A 22,200-nucleotide genomic window follows, 5' to 3' on the forward strand; every position below is an offset into this window, starting at 1 on the left:
GTGGTAGAGCCATTCTGGAGAACATTCCTTATCATACAGTCAAATTAGGTATATGCACATTTTATAATTCAGCTATTGAGCCCTGAGTATGCATCCCCCCAAAACTTCATCCAGGCGTATAAGAGAATATGTATAAGGATGTTCATTGCAGCATTATTTGTAGAGTCAGGGAGTTGGAAGCAACTTGGAAGACCATCACTCAGAGAGTGAACAGGTAAAATGTATGGGATACCACCATTGCATATTATGTAGCAATCAGAAGAAACAGAAATTGGTTGTAGAGTGTATTCTTTGGTACAAAAAAGCAAAAACGGAATCAGATTAATAAAACAATACCATTTATATACAGTAAAAATACATGCATACAAAACAGCAATGTATATTTTAAGAACATATACAAATGAAAAATACACATTAAATTGCTAATAACAAGAACGAAGAGGGAATACCATTACAGATCCATATGATCATCTCAATAGATACCCCAAAAAAGGAAAAGCAAGGTTGTGGGAAACAAGAGCAATATACAAAATTCAATTGTATTTTGTATATGTGCAAAGTACAGTCATAAATTGAAAATTTTAAAATGTTATTTATAAGAGCATTAAAAACCATGAAATACTTAGGGAAAATTGTTATAAAAGATATGCAGGTTATATACGCTGAAAATCACAAAATATTGCTGGGGGAAGTTAAAGAAAATCTAAAAAAAAGATAAGCCATGCATATGAATCATAAGATAATATTATCAAAGAGGTAAATTCTCCTCTGATTGATCTGGAGATTCATTGCAATCTCACTCAGAAACCCAGCAGGATTTTGTGCAAAAATTGACAAACTGATTCTAAAATCTGTATGAAAATGCAAATGACTTAAGGTAGCCAAAGAAATTTGAAAATGAAGAACAAAGTTGGAAGAGGTACACTGCCTAGCTATCACAACTGATTTTAAAGCTATAATAATAAAGGCAGTGTGGTGTTGCTGTAAATATAGATATATATATCAATGGAACAGAATAGAGAGTCCAAAGATAGGCCCACACATAAATAACCAATGATTTCTTATAAAGGTGCAAAGGCAATTCAATACAGAAAGGATACTCTTTTTAACCCATGGTGCTGGGACAATAGATATTCATTTCCAAAAAAAAAAAAAGAAGAAGAAGCAGCAGCTCTTGATCCTTACCTCACACTTCATATAAAATTCAACTAAAAATGGATCACTGATCTAATTGTAAAACATAAAACTATAAAACTTCTGGGAGAAAACAAAGGAAAGAAAATCTTAGTGACCATGGGTTAGGCCAAGATTTTTTAAATAAGACACAAAAAGCACAAATTATAAAACAAACAAAAAAACCTGAGAAATTGGATTTCTTAAAAATTAAAAAAAAATTTGCTCTTCAGATGGCACTGTTCAGAAAATGAAAATACAAGCCATGTCCTGGGAGAAAAGATTTATTTGCAAAACTCTGTTTGACAAAAGATTTGTGAACAGAACATTGAAGAAGTTATCACAATTCAGTAAAAAGTCAAACAACCCAGTAGTTAGCAAAAAATTTGAACAAAGGATTCACTAAATAAGAATGTCAAATAAGTACATGAAAAATGCTTACCATCATTAGTCATTGGAGAAATGCACATTAAAACCACAATGAGATGCCACTTCACACCCACAAGGATGACTGTAATCACAAAAATGGGCCAGGTTAAGTGTTGGTGAGGAGATAGAAGAGATGGAGCTCTCCTAACTCTCACATCTTGTTAAATGCCTGACACAGTGGAAGTGCCCCCAATACATTATCAATTAATCCTAACAGCCGTTAAGAATATTTACGATGCCCAAAGTTCAATGGAAAAACACAGACACGGACTCTACCCTCATAAGGCTTCTGTCTAGCCATATTCTCTCCCTCTAGATGTGACAATCCCTTGAGTTCACTGTCTTTTTTTAAATTTAATTTTATTATGTTATGTTAGTCACCATACATTACATCATTAGTTCTTGATGTAGTCTTCCATGATTCATTGTTTGCGTATAACATCCAGTGCTCCATGCAGTACGTGCCCTCCTTAATACCCATCACCGGGCTAACCCACCCCCCACCCCCCTCCCCTCTAAAACCCTCAGTTTGTTTCTCGGAGTCCATAATCTCTCATGGTTCTCCTGAATTCACTATCCTAAGAACTCCTGTTTTCCTAGTCCTGAGCTAATGTTTCAGGTTGTGGTTGGAAACAGTGATTACTCCAGCTGCGGCATGTCTAGAGGTCTGGAGGAAAAAGGCTCTAGAACTGTGAAGAAACGGTTGGCATTGATTCGGCTAGACCTCTAGCATGAGCTGCTGATTTGACAGGGGAAGAAAGAAGTGGGACTGCTAAACACTCCAGACAGATTAAGGGAAAAGCTCTGAGGCAGAAAATTCAACTAAGCAGGGGCCCTTCTGCCACTTGGAAGGCTGGCTGGAGTCAAAGGGCCACTGCTTCTCGCCAGAAGCAACTGTGGAATAGTGAAAGAGCAGGTCTATAGTCAGAACAGCTTAGCAGCCGGAAGATCCTGGGCAAATTATTTTTTCTCTCTTAGCCTCCAATCCCTGGGCACGTAGATGACAGGTGAACGACATAGTAAATCAGCGAATGAGAAAACTGTAGAATGTTGGAAACAACATGGGTTCTAGACACAAGGAATCTTTATCTTTTTATTTGAATTCAATTAACCAAGGTATAGTACATCCTTAGTTTTTGATATAATGTTCAATGATTCATTAGTTGAGTATAACACCCAGTGCTCATCATATCACGTGCCCTCCTTAATGCCCATCACCACAAAAGGAATCTTTAAAATGGTGATCAGGAGAATAGAAATAGGCTAAGCCTTTTGTATGAGGAAGGGAAGAAAGAACAATGAGACAGGTCACCAGAGTGACCTGGTCTCTGTGAATCTATGAATAGCTGTAATGAAGACAGTGGAGAAGAGCTGCTCCATGTGATCTTGAGGGTGGGAACCAGCACCTTGTGGGTATAAGGTATGCTTGTGGTGCACACCTCAGGCAGGCAGACTTGATTTACGGAAGTTTCTAAAGGTTAAGAGTTGCTTAAAAGTGGAGTTGGTTACTTCAGAAGGAAGTGAACTTCTTGTCACTAAATGTCATAATCAGTGTCCAGGTAGGATTAATGAAAAGACACATCACACATAACTGAGGAGAATCCAACCCAAATTCTGAATTGAGAAAAATGGAGTTTTGAATTTGGATATGATGAGTTTGAATGGAAAGCAGGGCATGCAAGTAGAGGAGGTACTGGGGGTACATTTGGAACGTCATCATGAAAATGTCGATAGCTAAAGATGGTCAACAGACTCCCCATTACTGGTTTTGGTAAGTAAAGGCCAAGTGATTCTAAATATTTATAGAAGAGTGCTGGTGGAGTCAGAATGGTTAAAATTAACAAGTCAGGAAACGACAGATGTTGGCAGGGATGCGGAGAAAGGGGAACCCTCCTACACTGTTGGTGGGAATGCAAGCTGGTGCAGCCACTCTGAAAAATAGTATGGAGGTTCCTCAAAAAGTTGAAAATAGAGCTACCATACGACCCAGCAATTGCACTACTAGGTATTTACCCCAAAGATACAAATGTAGTGATCCAAAGGGGTACATGCACCCCGATGTTTATAGCAGCAATGTCCACAATAGCCAAACTATAGAAAGAGCCAAGATGTCCATCGACAGATGAATGGATAAAGAAGATGTGGTATATATATACAATGGAATATTATGCAGCCATCAAAAGGAATGAAATCTTCCCATTTGCAATGATGTGAATGGAACTGGAGGATATTATGCTGAGTGAAATAAGTCAGTCAGAGAAAGACATGTATCATATGACCTCACTGATATGAGGAATTCTTAATCTCAGGAAACAAACTGAGGATTGCTGGAGTGGTGGGGGGTGGGAGGGATGGGGTGGCTGGGTGATAGACATTGGGGAGGGTATGTGCTATGGTGAGCGCTGTGAATTGTGTAAGACTGTTGAATCACAGACCTGTACCTCTGAAACAAATAATACATTATATGTTAAAAGAAAAAAAAAAAAGAAGATAGCAGGAAGGGAAAAATGAAGGCGGGGGAATAGGAGGGGGAGACGAAACATGAGAGACTGTGGATTCTGAGAAACAAACAGGTTTCTAGAGGGGAAAGGGGTGGGGGGATGCGTGAGCCTGGTGATGGATATTAAAGAGGGCACGTACTGCATGGAGCACTGGGTGTTATACGCAAACAATGAATCATGGAACACTTCATCTAAAACTAATGATGTAATGTATGGTGATTAACATAACATTAAAAAAAAAAGTGTGCTGTTGGGTGCCCTCTGAGCCCCTGACAGCTTGTATAGTGCCTAGTGGAATCAAACACAGATGCAGCCCCTTGCCACTGGCTGGATATCACTGCCCCCCCCACCCCCAACCACCCCCTCACCCCCCATCCCCCACCCCACCTCCTCAGCCGAGCACCCTTGTGCACAGTGTGACCTGGCCAACTACTCAGTGCAGGGGCTCTGGAGACCACCCTGCCACAGACACTCAAGGCTTCTTCATAAGGTGTCCATGTTGCAGATGACTCGTCTCTTTTATAACTATTTATTTATTTATTTTTTGAGATAGAGAGAGAGCATGAACAGAGGGTGGGGGAGGAGAAGAGGGAGAGGGAGAGAGAGAATCTTAAGCAGGCTCCATGCCCAGTGCGGAGCCTGACACAGGGCTCCATCTCATGACCCTGAGATCATGACCTGAGCTGACATCGAGAGTTAGACGCTCAACCGACTGAGCCACCCAGGGGTCCCTTATAACTTTTTAGAAGAGCATGACAGTGTTTATCCTAGGCAAGGAGGTACTTTAGAGTCCTCTTCTTATTAGTATTATTAATAATAATCATAAAAGTAATATTCCCAGCCTTGACAGTACACCAGGTGCTTTCACATCCACCAGCTTAATCCCCACAACAAATCCAGGAGCTCCATATTGCTGTTGTTTTCACTTCACAGATGAGGACGTGGAGATCTGGAGGGAGTAAGCTAGGAAGTTGTGAAGCTTTTTCTCATACAGCTTGTGTTTGGCAATTACAAACTCTTAATCACTATAGAAATGCATACCTAACTCATACAAACCACGTTGGTCCTTCAAGAGCCCAAATAAAAGGAGAAAGCTGAAAAGCATGCAGCACTCCTAGATTTAGTTGAACCACCAATAACCCCCCTTAACTATTTATACTTCATTTAGCTCTACTTGAGTCCTTCTGGACAACCTCTGTACTTTCTCTTTCCTGCCTCAGCCTGGCCCTCTCATTCTGATGAATCCCAAATTTTGGCCCCATTTGATAGCCTCCTGTTCTTAACTCCCTCCTATGAAGACACGCTGCGCAAATGGTTCTACTCTGAATAACCACCTCCTCAGAAAGGTCCTGGGAGCTCCCCTCTTTGAGACTGTCTTAAAGGCAGCCCTCATCTGTTGGTGGATGCTGGTACTGCCGAACCTCTGCCTCAAAAGTGCTTGTCAGCTGTACAGATGGGTTATGTTGAGTCATCCATGGTCTCTCCCAGGGGCTCTCTTATGAACAGAGAGAGATGGTTGATGGCATTAGATATCCAGTCTACGGGGCCGAGCTCAGTCTGGATCAGTGGTCAGGGCCAGGGGCTGACCAGTGGCCCAGGTCAGGGTGCTGATGTTCCTCTGAGAAAGTACGAGTACTTACTTGACAAAGGATTTATCCACCATGAATGTCATTCACATGCTCGCTGCCTTCCCTCATGTAAACAACAGCTGAAATGTCCTACCAAGGATTAGCCCATCCTTTGTCTTTGGATCTCAAGTGTCTTGCACTCTCTCGTGCTTCTCAAGGCTCTCTCTGGTGGAGCCCTCTCTCCCTAGGATCCTAAGTTCTTTCCTTCTGCCAGATCCTTCATATCAGCATACAAGTGTGCTATATGACCCATGTTCTAAAAAGTCTCTGCATTGCCCATATGTTCTTATGCCAGTCCACTACTTTACCCTTTCCCACAACCCAAGAAGGGGTTGCTTGGCTATTTGTGCTTCCTCTCCTCCCTCTCGTTCTCAACCTATTGAATTTCTGTCTCCAGCAGTTGACTGAAACGGCTCCTGTCAACCTCCCTGTGGTCAAATCTAATGGTCACTTCCCTGGTTTCTTTCACTGGATATCTTGCCTTCTCTCTCCTGGGTTTTCTCCTACTTCTGTTGCTTGGGGTGGAGGCTCCTCTCTCAAACTAGAAATGATAAGGTCCTCTGGGCTTAGACACAGGCTTTCTTCAATTCTCAATCTCTTTCAGGTAGGCCCTTAGCTTTAAATAGCATCTCCATGCAATGGAGCCCAAAGGGACCCTTCCAGCCTGGACTGTTCTGCTGAGCCCCACGCTCACGCGGAAGCCATTCCCCTAGCACCTCCACGTGGACCCTAGTAGGCAGCTCGTACTTAACATGACCTAAAACCGGATTCTTGTCACCGCCCCTACCCCCCACCCCCACTCCCTCAGCCTTCCCCTCTCAGTAAATGCAGCCAGTTCCTCAGGACAAAAACCTCAGTGTTCTCCTCGATTCCTCTGGCGCCCTCACCGCCACGGCACATCTGCCGCATCTGGCTCTAACTCTGTATGATCCAAATCTGCTCACTTTCCTCATTTTCCTACAACCTCTGTGGTTGCAGCCCCCACCATCCTCACCCCAAGTGCTGCCCTAACGCCCTTACCGGGCTCCTGAAGGCCTCACTTACCACCTCACCAGCCTCCACACTACAGTCTGATCCATCTTCTAAAAATGTAAATCAGGTCATGTTACTCTTCTTTAAAACCCTCCTCTACCTTCTCAGCAAAACTGAAATTCCAGTGTCTTCCTTTGACCTACAAAATCTTACTTCACCTGGCCCCTCTCATCTCTCTGTGATCTCTTAGAATTTTCTCCCTTGTGCCCTACACATCCAGCTTTGCTGGACTTCTGTCTGTTTCCCAAACACACCAAGGTGGCTTTCTCTTTCAGGGCTTTGCCCTCTGCTGGGAGTGCTCTTTCCCCAGATCTCTTCCTGCCAAACTCCTCCTAGTTCACTGGACACTCTATCACTTCCATTGTCTCCACTGGTAATGGTTACTGCTATGTTATTTGTCGTCATTAACTAGGAAGAAAGGTCTGTGTGAGCAAAGACTCTACCTATCTTGTTCACCAATTCTTTAGCACCAAGCATTGAGTAGACTCGCAGCACACACGCGTTGCATTGATGAATGAATGAATTCTCTCATGCTCTTTCAGGAGTCACCATCACTAGCATGCTCCAGGCACGGAAGCAGGCCCTTGCTGAGCATGAGCTCCATCTAGCCCGTGGAAGGCTCTGAAGCCACACTGCCTTCTTTCAAACCCTGGCCCCACTTATGACTGGCTATGTGACTCTGAGTAGGTTTTGGGGCTCAGTTTCCTCATCTGTAAAGTAAGGATAATAATGGTATCTCCCTCACCAATTTACTATGAACAAGTAAGAGGGTAATGCATTTAAATAAAGTGATAACAACAGTGCTGGGCACACAGTAAATTCTCAATAAAAGTTCGTAAAGATTAATAACGCAAAACAGCAACTCTGTAAGACAGGATTCCTCAATCACAGTATGATTGGTATTTTAGATGGGATAATTCTTTGTTGTGGGAACTGCCCTACTCATGGTAAGATGCCTAACAGCATCCGGCCTCTACCCACCAGAGGCCAGCAGCACCTTCCCAGTTGTGATAACCAAAAATGTCTTTAGATATTGCCAAATGTTCCCGTGGGGGCAGAAAGGGCAAAACCATTTTCCGTAAGGCATACGCTTTTACTCCTGTTGACAGATATGAAATTGGAAGTTCTCTGAGTTTAAATAAGTGGCCCAAGGTCTTACTACAACCTCCGTGGATGGAGGCATCACCAGCATCTTCATCCCAAGCACTGCCCTAGTGCCCTTAGGGATGCAAAGAGACAGAGCTAGGATTCAAACTCCTGTCTTTCTGGCCCCACAGCACATGCTCTTTTCTCCACGGCTTACTGTGCTCGAGGCCCGAGACCCCCTTCCCTCCCCCTGGTTGGCTCACACACTCACAGATCCGTGCTAATTACATAGCAATGTAAAACGTTATATGTGGTTTGTTATTTTATATCCAGGAACATGGGCTATAGCCTTCATTCCATAAAGCAGCTGTGTGTATACTTGGGGTCTAAGTGCTACTTAGTGGTCAGCTCAATGGGGTATTTTGTTTCAGGCATCACATTTCTTTTTCCCCTTCCCATACTTCTTTGAATCCTAAAAGGAGGAATGGAGACTGGCACAGCTTGAGCTAGAGTGAAAGGCTAAAGTCTCCTAAAGGACAATCGTCCCATGTCCTAATGAGGTCGGGAGAGACAGTCCAGGATGTGCTATATGTGGTGTGAGTGTGTCCCCCAGTGACTGTGTGTGTGTCCAGAAGCCACGCCCAGTCAGCCCACGCTACCTGTGCTACCTCCCCATTTGTGTCTGAAAGGAAGCAAGTGGTTTCGTAGAAAGAACTAGACAGTACAAGCCTCCAATCATCAACTGTGTGACTTGAATATGCCATGTGTCCCCTCTGAGACTCTATTTCCTAATCTTTAAAATGGGGGTAAAAAGCTGTCTCACGGTGTTGCCAAGACCCGTTAGATAAATGGTCATGCACAGAATTGGTCTACGACAATCCCTAGCTGCTCTTCCTTCTGCACCTGCCAGTCCTCCGGACTGTGCTACCCAAGCCCACACTCCAGCCCACCCTCTTCTCCAGCCTGGACGTTCTATTCCCAGCCCCACCGCTGTCCCTGTGCTTTCTCTTTCCATCTATTCAAATGCTACCTTTCCTTCACCACCTAATTCAAATCCCCACTGCTCCTGGAAGATGTCCTCAACACTCCAATTCTCCCTGACTTCTCCTGGACTCTTACAATATTACATCACTCACCTGGCACTTAAATGCATTATAACTAGACACCTGAGTATTTCCATCTTGTTTCAAAATTGCAGGTAGCCAGAGGTCAGGATTATATTCCTTCATGCCTAACACTATATAGTACACGTGGGGACCCGATAAGCATTTGTGAATTAATGGTCAATGCATAACACTCTTGTTTGTCACTGATGTCGGCACATCTCATCTAGAACCTGACATGTAGTCGCTCTTAACCAGCACCTGCAATTTATGCAGAGCAAGCTAAGAAGATTATATCCTCTGAATGGTGAGATGAAGGACTTTCCACAATCATGCATGGCCCTTCTTGCTGTACTCTTATTTCCAACCCTTCCCAGTGTTTCTCGAATGCTAGCTCTCCCCCATCATCATTCACAGTTCTCCAGATACGTCAGACACTTACACTCCCATGCCTCCGCACATGCTGTTCCCACTGTCTGAAATGACCTTCCTGTCCAGATCCTGCTTATCCTTAAAGGTCAACTCAAATACGACCTTCTTACAAAGACCTTTGCTGATTTCCTCTCTCCTAAGGCTGGCTTTCTCTCCTAAAGTTGTTCCCCCAACACATACACACACCCCATGTCTCCCAAATCACACAATTTGCATATCCTGTCTCCCTCACTGGATTGCAAGCTCTGTGAGGACAGCATCTGGCTGATTCCTCCCTGTTCTCCACACCTCCACTGAGCTGGACCAGAGGTGGGCTTTTTTTTTTTTTTTAATTCTTCTTCTTTTTTTTTAAATTATTCTTTTTAAGTTGTTTTTTGTTTTGCTTTGTTTTTTGTTTGTTTGTTTGTTTTAGGAATGCCATCTTGTATAGCAACTCCAATCCATACCCTATGATCCTGTGTCTATTATCCCACTCCAGGAGGGAATGCCCTTTTCTGAATCATCTCAGTGTCTGATATTTTCTAGTTCTTTCCATCACTCTAGACTGTCTTCAGCACTGCTGACGCTGCAGGGTCCTGGAGTCTGCTTTCCGCCCCCCACACCCCCTACCCCCAACGCAGTGCAGTTTTTCAGTCATCAAGGATTAACTTCTAGACAAGGAAGGCTGGTGTGGAGAAGGCAGAGCTCTGGGTGGGTGAGAGATGGGCACAACTGGGATAGCAGTTGAACTGGAAGTCAGGCCTGGTGGGGCCCATTTGAAAACACCAGGAGGGTCAGTGACCCAGGCAATGGCCAGCCAGAGGGCAGCCCTCCGGCCCAGGGCAAAATACCTCCTTTGGGTCAGCTGAGCAGGGAGCCCCCTCATCTCCTTCCCTGAGAGACGCCCTTTGGCAGGCCCTGGGGCTCCTGGATCTGCTCAAGAGGCAGATTTTGTTAGTTTAGTTACGCTACAAGGCTTCTGTGTCTGCCCGGGCTGTTACAGCCTACAGATTCCTGGTACCCATCTGATTGAACAACTTCATTAAATTGCAATAAAAGGAAAGTGGGCCGGATGTGCACTGGGAGAGGAAGCGGGTGGCTGAGTCCACTGCCTGCTTCCTGAGCCCAGTGCCTTTCCCATCCTGCCTACAGGCCCCGGGGCAGGCAGTGGCCATGGAATTCTGAACTCTAGTGCTGGACACAGAAGACTCTTAATGGTTATCTGCTCCATGAGCTTGTTCATACTGATGGCAGGGAAACTGAGGCCAACAGAACTCCCCGAAGCTGCTCAGTGAGGTATTAGCAGAAGCACAATGAATCTCTAGGATTTTAGGACTGTCCATCCAGGGCTTCTCTTGCCCCACCAGGTGGGAGAGAAAGTTGTTGGAAAACACTAAGACCCTTGTTCTTGAGGAACACCCTCTCCTGGGGCCCCAAACTTGTTTATTCTTTGTTTTTTTGGTAACAGCTTTATGGAAATATAATTCATATACCATACAATTCACCCACTTAAAGTGTATAATTCAGTGGTTTGTAGTATGTTCATAGTGTTGCACAAACTTCACCACAATTAATTCTAGACGATTTTCATTACTCCCCAAAGCAACCCAGTACCATTCAGCCAAGGTCCCTCAAGCTCCCCATTCCTCCTAATGCTAAGCAACTACTAATCTACTTGCTGCCTCTATTATTTGCTGCCTCTGGACCTTTTGTATGAATAAATCATATCATATTTCCATATATGCCCTTCTGTGGCTGGCTTCCTTTATTCAGTGTAATGTTTTCAAGGCTGATCCACATTGTAGCGTGTATCAGTACTTCATTCCTTTTTCTGGACAAATAATATTCCAGCATAAGAATATATCACATTTTGTATGTCCATTCATCTATAGATGGACATTTGAGTTGTTTGTCCCTTTAGTTACTTTGAACAATACTACTAGTTTGTATGGATGAATGTTTTCAACTCTCTTTCCACCTAGGAGTGGAAAAACCTGTTTGTTCTTGCATCTTATTAACAATATCGGTAACAGTGCTGGTAGAGATTCAAAGTATTATTGCACACATTGACTCAAAAAATAGGACAGGAGGGGAGCCTGGGTGGCTCAGTCGGTTAAGTGTCCATCTATTGATCTCAGCTCAGGTCACGATCTCAGGGTTGTAAGATCCAGCCCCACATCAGGCTCTGTACTGAGTGTGGAGCCTGCTTAAGATTCTCTCTCTCTGCCCCTCTCCAGCTCAATCTCTCTCTCTCTCTCTCTCTCTCTCTCTCAAAAAAAAAAAAAAAAAAGGACAGGAAGCTGGATGGAGAAAGAGAGGCACAGAGAGGTAACTGTTTTGACCGTGGTCACACAGCCATAGGATAGCGCCATGAAGGAAAAAGTCATAGCTGGTACTCATGACAATTAGCCAATGAAACTTTTATAATTTTAGGGGAAAAAAAGCCTTCGAACGTTTTAAAAAATCACACACACGCACATATTCACATGTACCATCACTTTAATTATATGGATCTATTCTTAACTTGATAAGGTCCTTTCTTATCCTCTATCTTCTAACTCCCCATGAAGACCATCACACTCCATCTCAGTGGAATGAACTCCTCCTCCCACTTCCCAACTGTTTCACCTCATCCTTACCAAGTGCTGTGGGAGCTTTGCAGCCTCAGGGAACAGGGGCTCTTTAAAAGACTTCTCTTTTGTCACAGCTGCAGTTCTCAGAGCTCTGTGTGAGGGAAAGATGGAGCCACTCTGTTGTCTCACCCCATCTGGGCACTCTGGCCTGCTCAGCATCTGTCGCCAGATGTATGCTTGGGCTGAGACTGAGGTTGCTCCGAATACCTAGTTGGTTGAACCATACGAAATTGCCAACATTAGTTGGTTTTGGCCTACAAAAATGGCAATCTCGTGTGGTTCAACCTGCACGTCTCTGGTGTCCCCCTCCTTCCCTTCCATGTTCTGCCCCAAGGCCCAGATCTTGCGCTCTGGAAGCCTTTCTGCCCCTCCAGCCTGGCCCAGCCCAGTCTTCCTTGCCCAGCCTTCTAGAGTGGCCATTCTCCAGCTGTTCAATCTGGTGCCTGCAGACAAGAGTGCTCCAGAGTGCTGGGAAAGCACTGGGCTGGGAATCAGGTCACCTCTGCACTGAATGCCTATCTGCCCACCGACCTCTCTGCCCCCAACTCACCACCTACAGTCATGCCTCCTCAAAGAACAGGTCAGCTCCAGCTACCCTCTACTTCAAATCTTGCCATGACCCCTCCCTAGCGCCTAGTACATGTAAAGTACAAACTCTCCAGCATGGCCAGAAGACATGACTTGAGCTCCTGCCACTGGCCTTCTGTTCCAGCTGTGCCCAGCTGCTTGCAGTACCCTGCGGGCACCTATGCCCAATTCCCTCTGCACCTTGGCACCTGCTCTTCCTTCACCTGGAAGACTTTGTGCAGCCCCTCCACTCAGCTGCCTGTGACTTATCATCCAAGACCACTCCCAGGAGTCTTCCCTGAGCCTCTGAGCTGCGTTAGGAGACCTTCCTCTCTGTTCCCATTTGGCAGTGCTTCTGTCTGTCCTGACACTCATTGTCTGATTTTAATTGCCTCTTTGCATGACTGTCCTTGTCTGTCTCTCTAGGCTATGGGCTCCTGACAAGTCTACCTAATTCATACTTCAGTCTCTGTTGTCAGCATAGGAGGAATCAGTGAACTTTCATTTAACAGAACTAAGCAAGGGTGCCTGTGACTCAGTTTCCCCACTTGCTGAAAATGGCCCAGAAGCGTGTGCCCTGTCCTTTGGTTTCCTCGAAGCTTCATCTGCCTCTCAGGAACAGAAGGTTGGTTTTAAGGGCTCTCTCAATTCCTATGGTGTAAGGATTTGGGAATATGAATCTTCCCCGTTGCCCGGCCATTTACAGGGATCCTGTGCGGGTCCAAGGAAGTTAATGGGAGAAGACTGTTTAAATGGAAGGTGCCAAGGAGTTGTGAGGAAGATTACTTTGTTGTTTTGTTTTGTTTTAATTCAACTAGAGTTTGCAGAGCACCTACTAAGCGCGTGCCAGTGTTAGCCAGGAACAGTGTGATACAAAGTTGTAATTACCAGCTTCCCTGGATTTCCGTTGAGCGCTGCCTTCTCAGCCAGTCTGGGAGTGGCTGCCCACTCCTGCCTCCTTCGCTGTTAACTCCCGCCAGGACCTGCGCATCAGATGCTTTAGGCGATGCTGGTCCGTGGCCCCGAATTCATCGCCCAGCGGTGTCCACGGAAGAGCCCACAGAAGTTGGCCGAGCGGGGCTTCGGCCCGGGCGCCCCCTGGTGGCCGCGCCCGGAAGCTACGGCCGGCGGGGAGCCGGCCAGGGGAAGGGGGAGCGATGGGGGAGGAGGAGGCACGGGCAGGGGAGGAGAGGAAAAAGTTGCACTGGGAAGTTTGGAAAGTGGGGAAGTGGCTGCTGCGGGCTTCGCCTCCCTCCGCGCGTGTGTGAGGGAGCGAGCGAGGGAGCGAGAGAGGAGCGAGCGAGCGCCTGCCATGCCCATCAGACCCCGCCTCGCCGCGCCCGGGCGCGGAGCTCGCCCCGACTCCCTGCGGCCCGGCGCGGCCCGGCGCGGCCCGGCGCGGCCCGGCCCCCCGCCCCCCGCGCCGGGTCCTCCCCTCCCCCCGCCCCGGCGGCCCCAGCCCCCCGCCCGGCCCGGCTCCGCGCCGCTCTCCCGCCCTCCTCCCTCCCTCCCTCCCGGCCGCGGAGCAGCATGGCGGAGCCCGGGCAGCGGCCGCGCGGCCACCCGCCGCCCCTCTGAGCCCGGCTCTGGGGCAGCCGGGCGCCCCAGACCCGACCCCCGCCCCGCCGCGCCCGCCGCCGCACTTGTCCCACCGCGCGCCCCCTGGAGCGCCGCGCACCCCTGGGACCCTTGCGCGCCCGGCTCCCCCGCGTAACCCGGGACCCCGCGCGCCCTGGGAGCCCGGTACCGCCCCGGGACCCCGCGCGCCCCTGGACCGCGACGCAGCTCCGGGACGTCGGCGCGCTCCGGGACCCGCGCGCTCTCAGAACCGCGGGCTCGGCCAACGGGGCTGCGCGCCTGGGGAGGGGCCCCGCCCCGCCCCAGAGGGTCCCCCCTCTTCCAGCAGACGGAGCCCCGCCCCAGAGGGACCCCCCAGGTCCGGCAGGGACACCCAGCCCCGCCCCAGAGGGCTCCCAGCATCCCGCCGCTGGAGCCCCGCGCCCCAGAGGAACCTCCGTGCCCAGCTGGGGGCTCCCCGCCCCGCCGAGGGGGCGCCGCCCAGGAGGGTCTCCGCGCCCCGCGGGCCCCGGCAGGATGCACGCCGCCCTGGCGGGGCCGCTGCTCGCCGCCCTCCTCGCCACCGCCCGCGCCCGCCCGCAGCCCCCGGACGGAGGACAGTGCCGGCCGCCCGGATCGGTGAGCGAGCGCCTGCCCGGCCACTCTCCCGGCCGCCCAGCCACTCCAACCCGCGGGGACGAGGGCTGCTGGTGGTGGGGCGGAGGGGTCCCTGCCTTCCGCACCCACCTCAGCCCACCCGCTCCATCTCCGCTCACCGGGCGCTGCTGCCTCGGGCGCCCTTCCCCGGCTCCTGCCTCCCGCCCGGCTCCAGCTCCGTGCGGAGAGCCGAGATGGGGCGCTCCCTCTCCAGCTCCTTCTCCACACGCTGACGCTCTCGGGCTCTCCTCGACTTTCGGTCCTGGTCCTGCTTGGACGTTTCCTCCCTGTGCCCCTTTGACTCGCTTCTTTCTTACTTTGTCCTTGTCTCTACCCTTCTGCTTGCTCTCTGCCCACTTCTGACTCTGTTTCTACCATTCCTTGCCCTTCTCTGTTCTGACTTCCATCAGACCTTCCCTCTCTCCCATTCCCACTCTGTCCCCCTCGCAGGCTTCCCTCTCCCCTGTCCTCCCACTCTAACCTAAGGCAAACTTTCTCCCTGGTGCTGGTTCCCTCCTCTCTCTCCCTCTCCAGCCCAGTCCCCAGCACCCAATCTCCCAACTGCCCCCATTTCACAAAAAGGGGGAAGATTCCAGAGGAGAGGAAAAGGAAGTGCCAGGGCATGCTGGCCTAATATCTCCTTGGGGGTTGAATAATTACTGGTTCTCTTAATTTTCCTTCTCAACCAAGAATCCCTTGATTTCTCTCAGTCTCCCTCCCTCAAAGTGTAAATGAATGCATTGAAAATAACACTTATTTGGAGGCCAGGGAACAGGAAAAGGTTTTGTAGGGTCCTCCCTCACTGCCGGCTTAGCAGGGAGTTAGTTGACCTTGGGCAAGGTGCACCTCCAGCGTCCTGATTTCTGCGGGAGCGGGGAGGTCGGTGGCCAGCTGGGAGCTCAGAGTGAGTCGAGCTGCAATATGCCGGCATTCACGATTTTTGGTTGTTAATAAAATAAGGTACTGTTCCCCCACCCACCCCATCACACACTTTTCATTTGTGCTGGAATCAGGTGGAAAAATTTTGAGTTGACCTCGAGCTTGCAAGTGGTCAGTGGCCCGTCCAGGGGCTTCTCTGGCTGGAAAAAGACTTTGCCTGAGAGAAATGATAGTCTCTTTCTCATGCCCCTTAAGCCCTGGTCCTATGCTAGACCTGGAGAAAGGACCCCTGTGTCCATGCCCCTCCTCCCCCCTACAAACGCTCCTCCTCAGAGCTTCGGTCATAGAAGACGACAGAGGTGGGGTTAGAGGCCAGGTACAGCGTTTTAGGGGAGGAGCCTGAAGCCCCAAAGTGTGTACCTTTCTTGGGACTAATTCCGGGGAATCTTCCCCTCCTGAACCAGGGCCCTGAGGCCGTATTTAACCTGCAGCTTTTCAAGCCCTTTCTCATCTGTGGCAGAGCTAGTAGCTGGCCCCCCAGACCTGCCCTCCAACAAGAGCGCCGTGTCCACCCCGGTGAATGGGAAGTAGCTGTTTAAATAGGTGTGCTATTTTTAATAGGTGTTCTGCTTTCAAAGTGCTCTTGGCATGTGTCTTCTAATGGCTGGATTTAAAAGTTATATGACTTCCTCCCTTCTTGCCAGAGCAGGACTCTTGCTCCTCCCTCTCCCCCACTGTCCGCACGAAACACCACCGGTGAAGGTTTGGCTTGGCCGAGCTTGAATATTCTCAGGTGCTGTGAAGTCCGTCCCTGGCACTCGCAGGGCAAGCTAATCCTAACGAGAGCGTCCTTCATTGCCTACTGCCTCTGTGCCTGGCACTGCTCTTAGGGCTTCCTTACATATACTGTGTCTTTTCATCCTCCCCTGACGTGGCTGCTCTCACCCCCATTTCACAGATGGGGAAACTGAGTCTGTGGGCAGTAGAACAGTGTGCTTAAGATCATCCAGCTACGACAGGGCAAAGGCAGGATTTGAATGCGGGTCCTTCAGCTTCCCAAGTCGTCGCTCTTGCCCCAACCCCACGTAGGCCTCTGCCTCCCACCCCCAGCCCCACCCGCCTCTCCCCGGGTTGCCCCCCGTCTCCCCTGCTGCCTTCAACCTCACTGCCGGCCTTCTCTCCACCTGCAGCAGACGGAGCTGAACTCCTTCCTGTGGACGATTCGGCGCGAGCCCCCAGCCTACCTGTTTGGCACCATCCATGTGCCATACACCCGCGTGTGGGACTTCATCCCGGACAACTCCAAGGCAGCCTTCCAGGCCAGCGCCCGTGTCTACTTCGAGCTGGACCTGACAGACCCCTACACCGTCTCAGCGCTGGCCAGCTGCCAGCTTCTCCCGCACGGCGAGAACCTGCAGGACGTGCTGCCGCAGGACCTCTACTGGCGCCTGAAGCGCCACCTGGACTACGTGAAGCTGATGATGCCCTCGTGGATGACGCCCGCGCAGCGGGGCAAGGGGCTCTACGCCGACTACCTGTTCAACGCCATCGCGGGCAACTGGGAGCGCAAGAGGCCCGTGTGGGTGATGCTCATGGTGAACTCGCTCACGGAGACGGACGTGCGCTCCCGAGGCGTGCCTGTGCTGGATCTCTACCTGGCCCAGCAGGCCGAGAAGATGAAGAAGAGCACCGGGGCCGTGGAGCGGGTGGAGGAGCAGTGCCACCCACTTAATGGGCTCAACTTCTCCCAGGTAGGCGCTTGGCTGAACCAGGCAGCCCCTTTGTCCTCCTTTCCGATTGCCTTCCTCCTTCTGTAGCCGGCACCCTGGCCGTCTTCCAACGGGAGAGGCTCTTTCGGCCTGGGAGGCGGCTCTCTGGCTGTGTTAGTGGTGGGTTCGGGGCCAAACTGGCATGTGCTAGAATTCGGGGTGAGAGTTGGGGTGTTTGCTTCTAGCTCAGTGGTGCTACCTGTTGGGGATAGGCACGCCCCACTTGCTGTGCTTGCCTGAGCGGAAAGAATTTTCCTGGGAGCATCAGAGTGAGGAAAACAAAAAGAGTGAGTTGCAAGTTTGTGTCCAGCTTCCCCGAGCCGGAGGCTGTCCCGAGGCTGCTATGTGGGCCCAGCTGGGCAGCAGCGTGTATGTACAGAGGATGCATAGAGGGAGTCGTGGTTCCTGCGGCTTTGGGGGCAGGGGAGGTGCCGTGGACCTGGTGTCGATGTGGCTCTGGCTGGCTGTTGAAGGCTAAGCACTGCTGAATTGCCCCAGCCTTGCATGGCTCTAGGCGACCCTCGGACTGCCTTCCTAGGCCTGGAGAAAGTCAACAAGGATAGTTTTGGGGTTAATAATTTCAGAGCAGTGTGTTCACTTAAAGGTTGACAGTTCTGATTTCTGGACCTCAAGAGAGGGGGCAGGGAGCAGGGAAGGGCTTCGGAGGTTTAAAGTCTCTGGCTACGCGAGGCCTGATCCAGCAAAATGTCATTAAAAGCCCCATCTCCATGGGCAGAGGTCACTTGCAACTCACTGGCCCCAAACTCAACTCTGAGACCCTGGGAACAATGAGTTCACATCTGTGCCTTGAGAACAGGCTGTCAATCTGGAGATGGGGGCTCCTGCAAGGAGGCACCAAAACAGCTTGGGCTGATGCCCTGGGTGAGGTGCGGTCCCCGAGACGTGCTTCTTCGTTCGGGAGACAGCCTCATAAGTTGGCCAGGCTAGAAGCTCTACCACTGGGACCAGACCTGCTTGCCGCTCCCAGGATGTTGCAGACTCTTCCCCAGGGAAACAGCGGCAGAAACCGATCCCCCTTTGGAGATCTTCTGGCCTTTGTTTTTCCAGGGGAAATGCAATATCGTCCCCGGGGAGGTAAGAAGCCAGATTGATTTGCCGGCCAAATGAAAGGCGGGTTTGTCGGTTCTCCTGCTGGCTCTCCCATAATTGTGGAGTCCTTACCCAGAGGACCCCGGTGGCAGGAATATTGGGGCAGTTAGTCACGCCCCGCAGGGTTCTGACTCCGCCTGACTCCTTCTCCACGGGGGAAAATCCTGTGCATTCTCTGGCCCAGGCGCTGAATCCTCTGAACATACCGGCTTTCTCCCTCTGAAGTGACTTTTCCCTTGCCAGCCTCAGGAGCTGATATTATCTGTGTCGGGCTCCCCAGTGCTCACCGCCCATCTCATTTTGGAGGCAGGTTTGTGGGAGGCCTCTCTGTTCAGAGACCTCACGTCTGGCCTCGATATCTTTTTTAGGCCGGGGAGGTGGGGCATCCGACATCACTGTCTGCACCCTCTTTGTACCAACCACAGAGGAATCCGAGGAGAGCTGGAGGGAGCACAGAAACCCTCTGGTCAAAGAGCCCCTGGCTTTAATCTGTCTCTCTTAAAACAACAAAACTATCTTTCTTCGGTGTCTGGAAGGAAACACTGCTGTTCAACCAAATGACGGCTTTGGTAGGTTGAAAACATTTGCTGGAAAGTGTGTGAAGTTATGTTTTAGGAAAAGTTCCTGAGAGCCATTTATCGGCCAGCAAGGAGCCCGCTGACAGTCTCCAAAGCCCATGTTTGAAGATCAAACGGACTCAAATCTCTGGTTTCAAAAATGGGCCCACCCCATCACCAGCCTGGGCCCGCTCTTAAAATTGTTCTCGGGTCTAGCTCCTCAAGAGGGCTGCAGGAAGCAAGGCCGGAACAAAAGAAAACAGGACTCCTCTTGGTTCCCTAATCTGCACACCCTTCACCACCTGCCAGAGCGTCTGACCCCGCCAATTTGTCCTGTTATCATTTTGGGGCGAGGTGCTGAAATCTCTCCTCCATCCCTGTGGGCAGCTGTGGGCTAACTGGGAAGGGAGAGATTCCAGAGCTCAGGCAGATGGGGGTGTTTAGGGTCCTCAACCCCAAAGTCAGAAATGAGCAGCCTTCTCCGTAAAATTGTATGCGCGCGTGCACAGTTTGATATGAACATCTGTGATGCATTATTGTACCGAAATATCTGTTAAGTGCATCAGATTTTTATTTTTTCTTTCCTCTCAGCATTACTGTTATTGCAAAATATTTGGTGCGGGCAAACAATGAGAGAAGAAGGCGGGAAAAAGAAACCTTAAAAGAGAGAACCTTTTTGTTAAAAGCTGGGGTTTTAGTTTGAATTTTAGTATTTCTCAAATTTTTATATTTTCTTCTGGGCAGAAATACCACATTTTTCCTTGCTAAGTGGAGAAAGAAAGTGTACATTTTAGGATTCCATGGGTGGGAGGAACCACTGAAAAAGTTTCTGGTCTCTGATTTCAGTATAAACTGAGAGTGCTGGACCCAGCATCAACATGGGTTTGCAGTGTGACCTTGGGCAAGTCAGTTCCCTTCTCTCGGCCTGGTTTTTCCTGTCTGTGAGATGAGATGCCAGGATTAGGTCATTATTCAAGCCCCTTCCAGTCCTGACATTCCACGGGACAGTTATAATCAATTCCACCTGCCGGGCATCCTACATGAAGGAGGCATGCTTTTCCATTTTGTTGGATGCTCTCTCAGGTGAGCATTCAGAAAGGCTGGATGACTTGCCCAAGGTCATGTGGCTAAAGGAACAGAGATCAGTCTACCTGGCCCTAAATGAAGCCTTCCTGCTTCCTGCCGCCCCATGCCCACCATGTATTTCATGTTCTTCAGTGATTCTTCCTTCAGTCCTTTCTGCTGTTTCTTTCTCCCCTTTAGGGCTCAAGTGCTTAACATTTTACTTCTTGGAGCATTTCTACTTACGGAGAAAGTATTTTGTTTGGCTGTGGGGCTGGAGTGAGGATGGTGAAGGCCCTGATGTGTTAGCTCACATAGTGGCTGAGAGATAGCAGACTTGCTTCTAGGTTTCAGTCCCTGCTCTGGCTCTCAAGCCAATGACTCATGTAGAACTTCATGTTGCCATCTGTAAAATGGGGCAGTGGTGACCAGCCTTTCACAATCGAGCAGGTTTTGTGAGGCTATGAGAAGACACTGCTTGTGGGAGGTGATAGAGCATGTAAAATGACTACCTCGATGTAGGCCCTGTGCTTGGAAGACAGTTTGGGCGGGGCTCCAGGACAGAAGAGGAAGGCCACACGGGAAGCCTCATCTCTGTCCTGTTGGTACCTTCTCCATCAGCCATATCCACTGTCCATCCTTTGTAGAACAGAGCAATGCTGGAGTGGGGTGGTGGCGGCCCCTGCCCTCGGGGACCTGGGGATGCCTGAGCCTTGAGTCCAGGTCTTGTGACAGTCTTGGGACCTGCAGATTTCAATCAGCTCTGTCGGCTGCCTCCCGAGACTGGCACCGGCTGCCACTAACTAGCGGGGCTGATCAGGAGATGTCCTTCTCCCTCTAGGGGGCCTCAGTAGTCCCCGCCCGGAACAGTGGACGCACTGGAAGAGAATGCTTCCAAACCCCGTACTTCTCCAGGCATGATACAGCAAGGACCCTGCCATTCTGTACTTTGCCGTGTTGTAACAGACACGCCCACGTTACCCACCCAATGTGTATAAAGCCTGAGCGCTCGGGCACAGCGGCCAAGGGCTTCCAAAATGTTCGTAAAATTCTTCAGCCCCCTCACTAGAAAGTTAGAAACCACAAAACCATCATTGATTGGGCTCTGTCTCCATACAGGGCCCTGCATTAAACCCCGTAAGTACATCCTCTAATCCTCACAGAGATGTGATAAGTCATATCATCATGTCTCTTTTACAGACAATAAATGGGGGCTGTGCTTACACAGCAAAGGCCGGTGGGCTCAGGATTCCAGCTCAGGTATGTCTGATGCCAGAGCCCAAGCTTTTCAGGCATCTGAAAGATGAGTTCATTTTTGTTTTTAGTAGTCAAATGGCATTATCTGGTGACCTGTGTGTGTGTGTGTGTGTGTTGGAGTTGGGGGAGATCATCATTTTTTTGCCAAAAAATGAAATAAAATATGATAGAGATCATTGAAAAGTGCCAAAACTGATTTTTCCCCTTGGCTTATAAATTGCATCTGAAGGTGATTCTAAAATAGGAGTTCCCAAAGACATTCTGGGCATGAGTTGCTTCCTTGGAAGGAATCCCTAGCTTTCCAAGGAACCATTGTGAAGATGTGCCCCTAACACTGGCTAAGCGAGTACAGTTGAATAAAGAAGAGTTTCCCTATAGTCAGAGTGCCTGTATTTATATCCTGGGGCCAGCACGTATTATTAGGTGCTCAACAAATATTTGGGGAATGAATGAATGAATGAATGAATGGTCAGAAACCATGATATGACCAACCCTGCTTCCCTTCTGCCATCCTACACTATGGAATGAATGAATGGAGACCGTATAAGCCACAGTGAAGAACCTCCTCCTTGAACTTGAATAGGTCCGTGCATTGCTACAGGGACACAAAATGTTGAAATCATCAAGTGGCTAGGTCACATACAAAGCAGGCTCTAGCCCTGACCTCATTCCTACCTTGCCTGTGACCTTGGGCTAGTCCTTTCCCTCTCTGGGCCTCAGTAGCTCCCTCTGTCCCTCAGCTGTTGGCTGGATAATTTCCAGGGTTGGCCCAGTTCTGACTCCTCCGGT

The 22,200-nt window shown here is 49.5% G+C and overlaps 1 protein-coding gene and 1 long non-coding RNA gene across 6 annotated transcripts in view; one reads left to right on the forward strand and one right to left on the reverse strand.

The window, feature by feature from the left end:
- Positions 1 to 321: 321 nt before the first annotated feature.
- Positions 322 to 15,263, reverse strand: LOC123858361 (uncharacterized). Of its 2 annotated transcripts, none has more exons than XR_010410943.1 (4): positions 14,897 to 15,263; positions 13,452 to 13,546; positions 12,003 to 12,087; positions 322 to 1,684 (listed from the first exon to the last, which is right to left on the reverse strand). It is a non-coding gene; the product is annotated as an uncharacterized LOC123858361 (long non-coding RNA). The 2 variants fall into 2 exon arrangements; XR_006794147.3 differs by having other exon boundaries at positions 12,003 to 12,203.
- Positions 14,036 to 22,200, forward strand: part of TRABD2B (TraB domain containing 2B) — a 208,515-nt gene continuing 200,350 nt past the window's right edge. The window contains exons 1-3 of one of the 4 annotated variants that reach the window (XM_064589178.1): positions 14,036 to 14,759; positions 16,847 to 17,407; positions 21,355 to 21,414. In XM_064589178.1, coding sequence (XP_064445248.1) covers positions 14,658 to 14,759; positions 16,847 to 17,407; positions 21,355 to 21,414 — 723 coding nt within the window. In that variant the 5' untranslated portion in view covers positions 14,036 to 14,657. The remainder of the gene's footprint in view (positions 14,760 to 16,846; positions 17,408 to 21,354; positions 21,415 to 22,200) is intronic. The other 3 variants (XM_064589179.1, XM_064589177.1, XM_054512871.2) reach the window with 3 other exon arrangements.

This window comes from Mirounga angustirostris, unplaced genomic scaffold (assembly GCF_029215605.1).
Source record: "Mirounga angustirostris isolate CCGP_5_RB_7025 unplaced genomic scaffold, mMirAng1.0.hap1 SCAF_4, whole genome shotgun sequence".
Classification (NCBI taxonomy): domain Eukaryota; kingdom Metazoa; phylum Chordata; class Mammalia; order Carnivora; family Phocidae; genus Mirounga; species Mirounga angustirostris.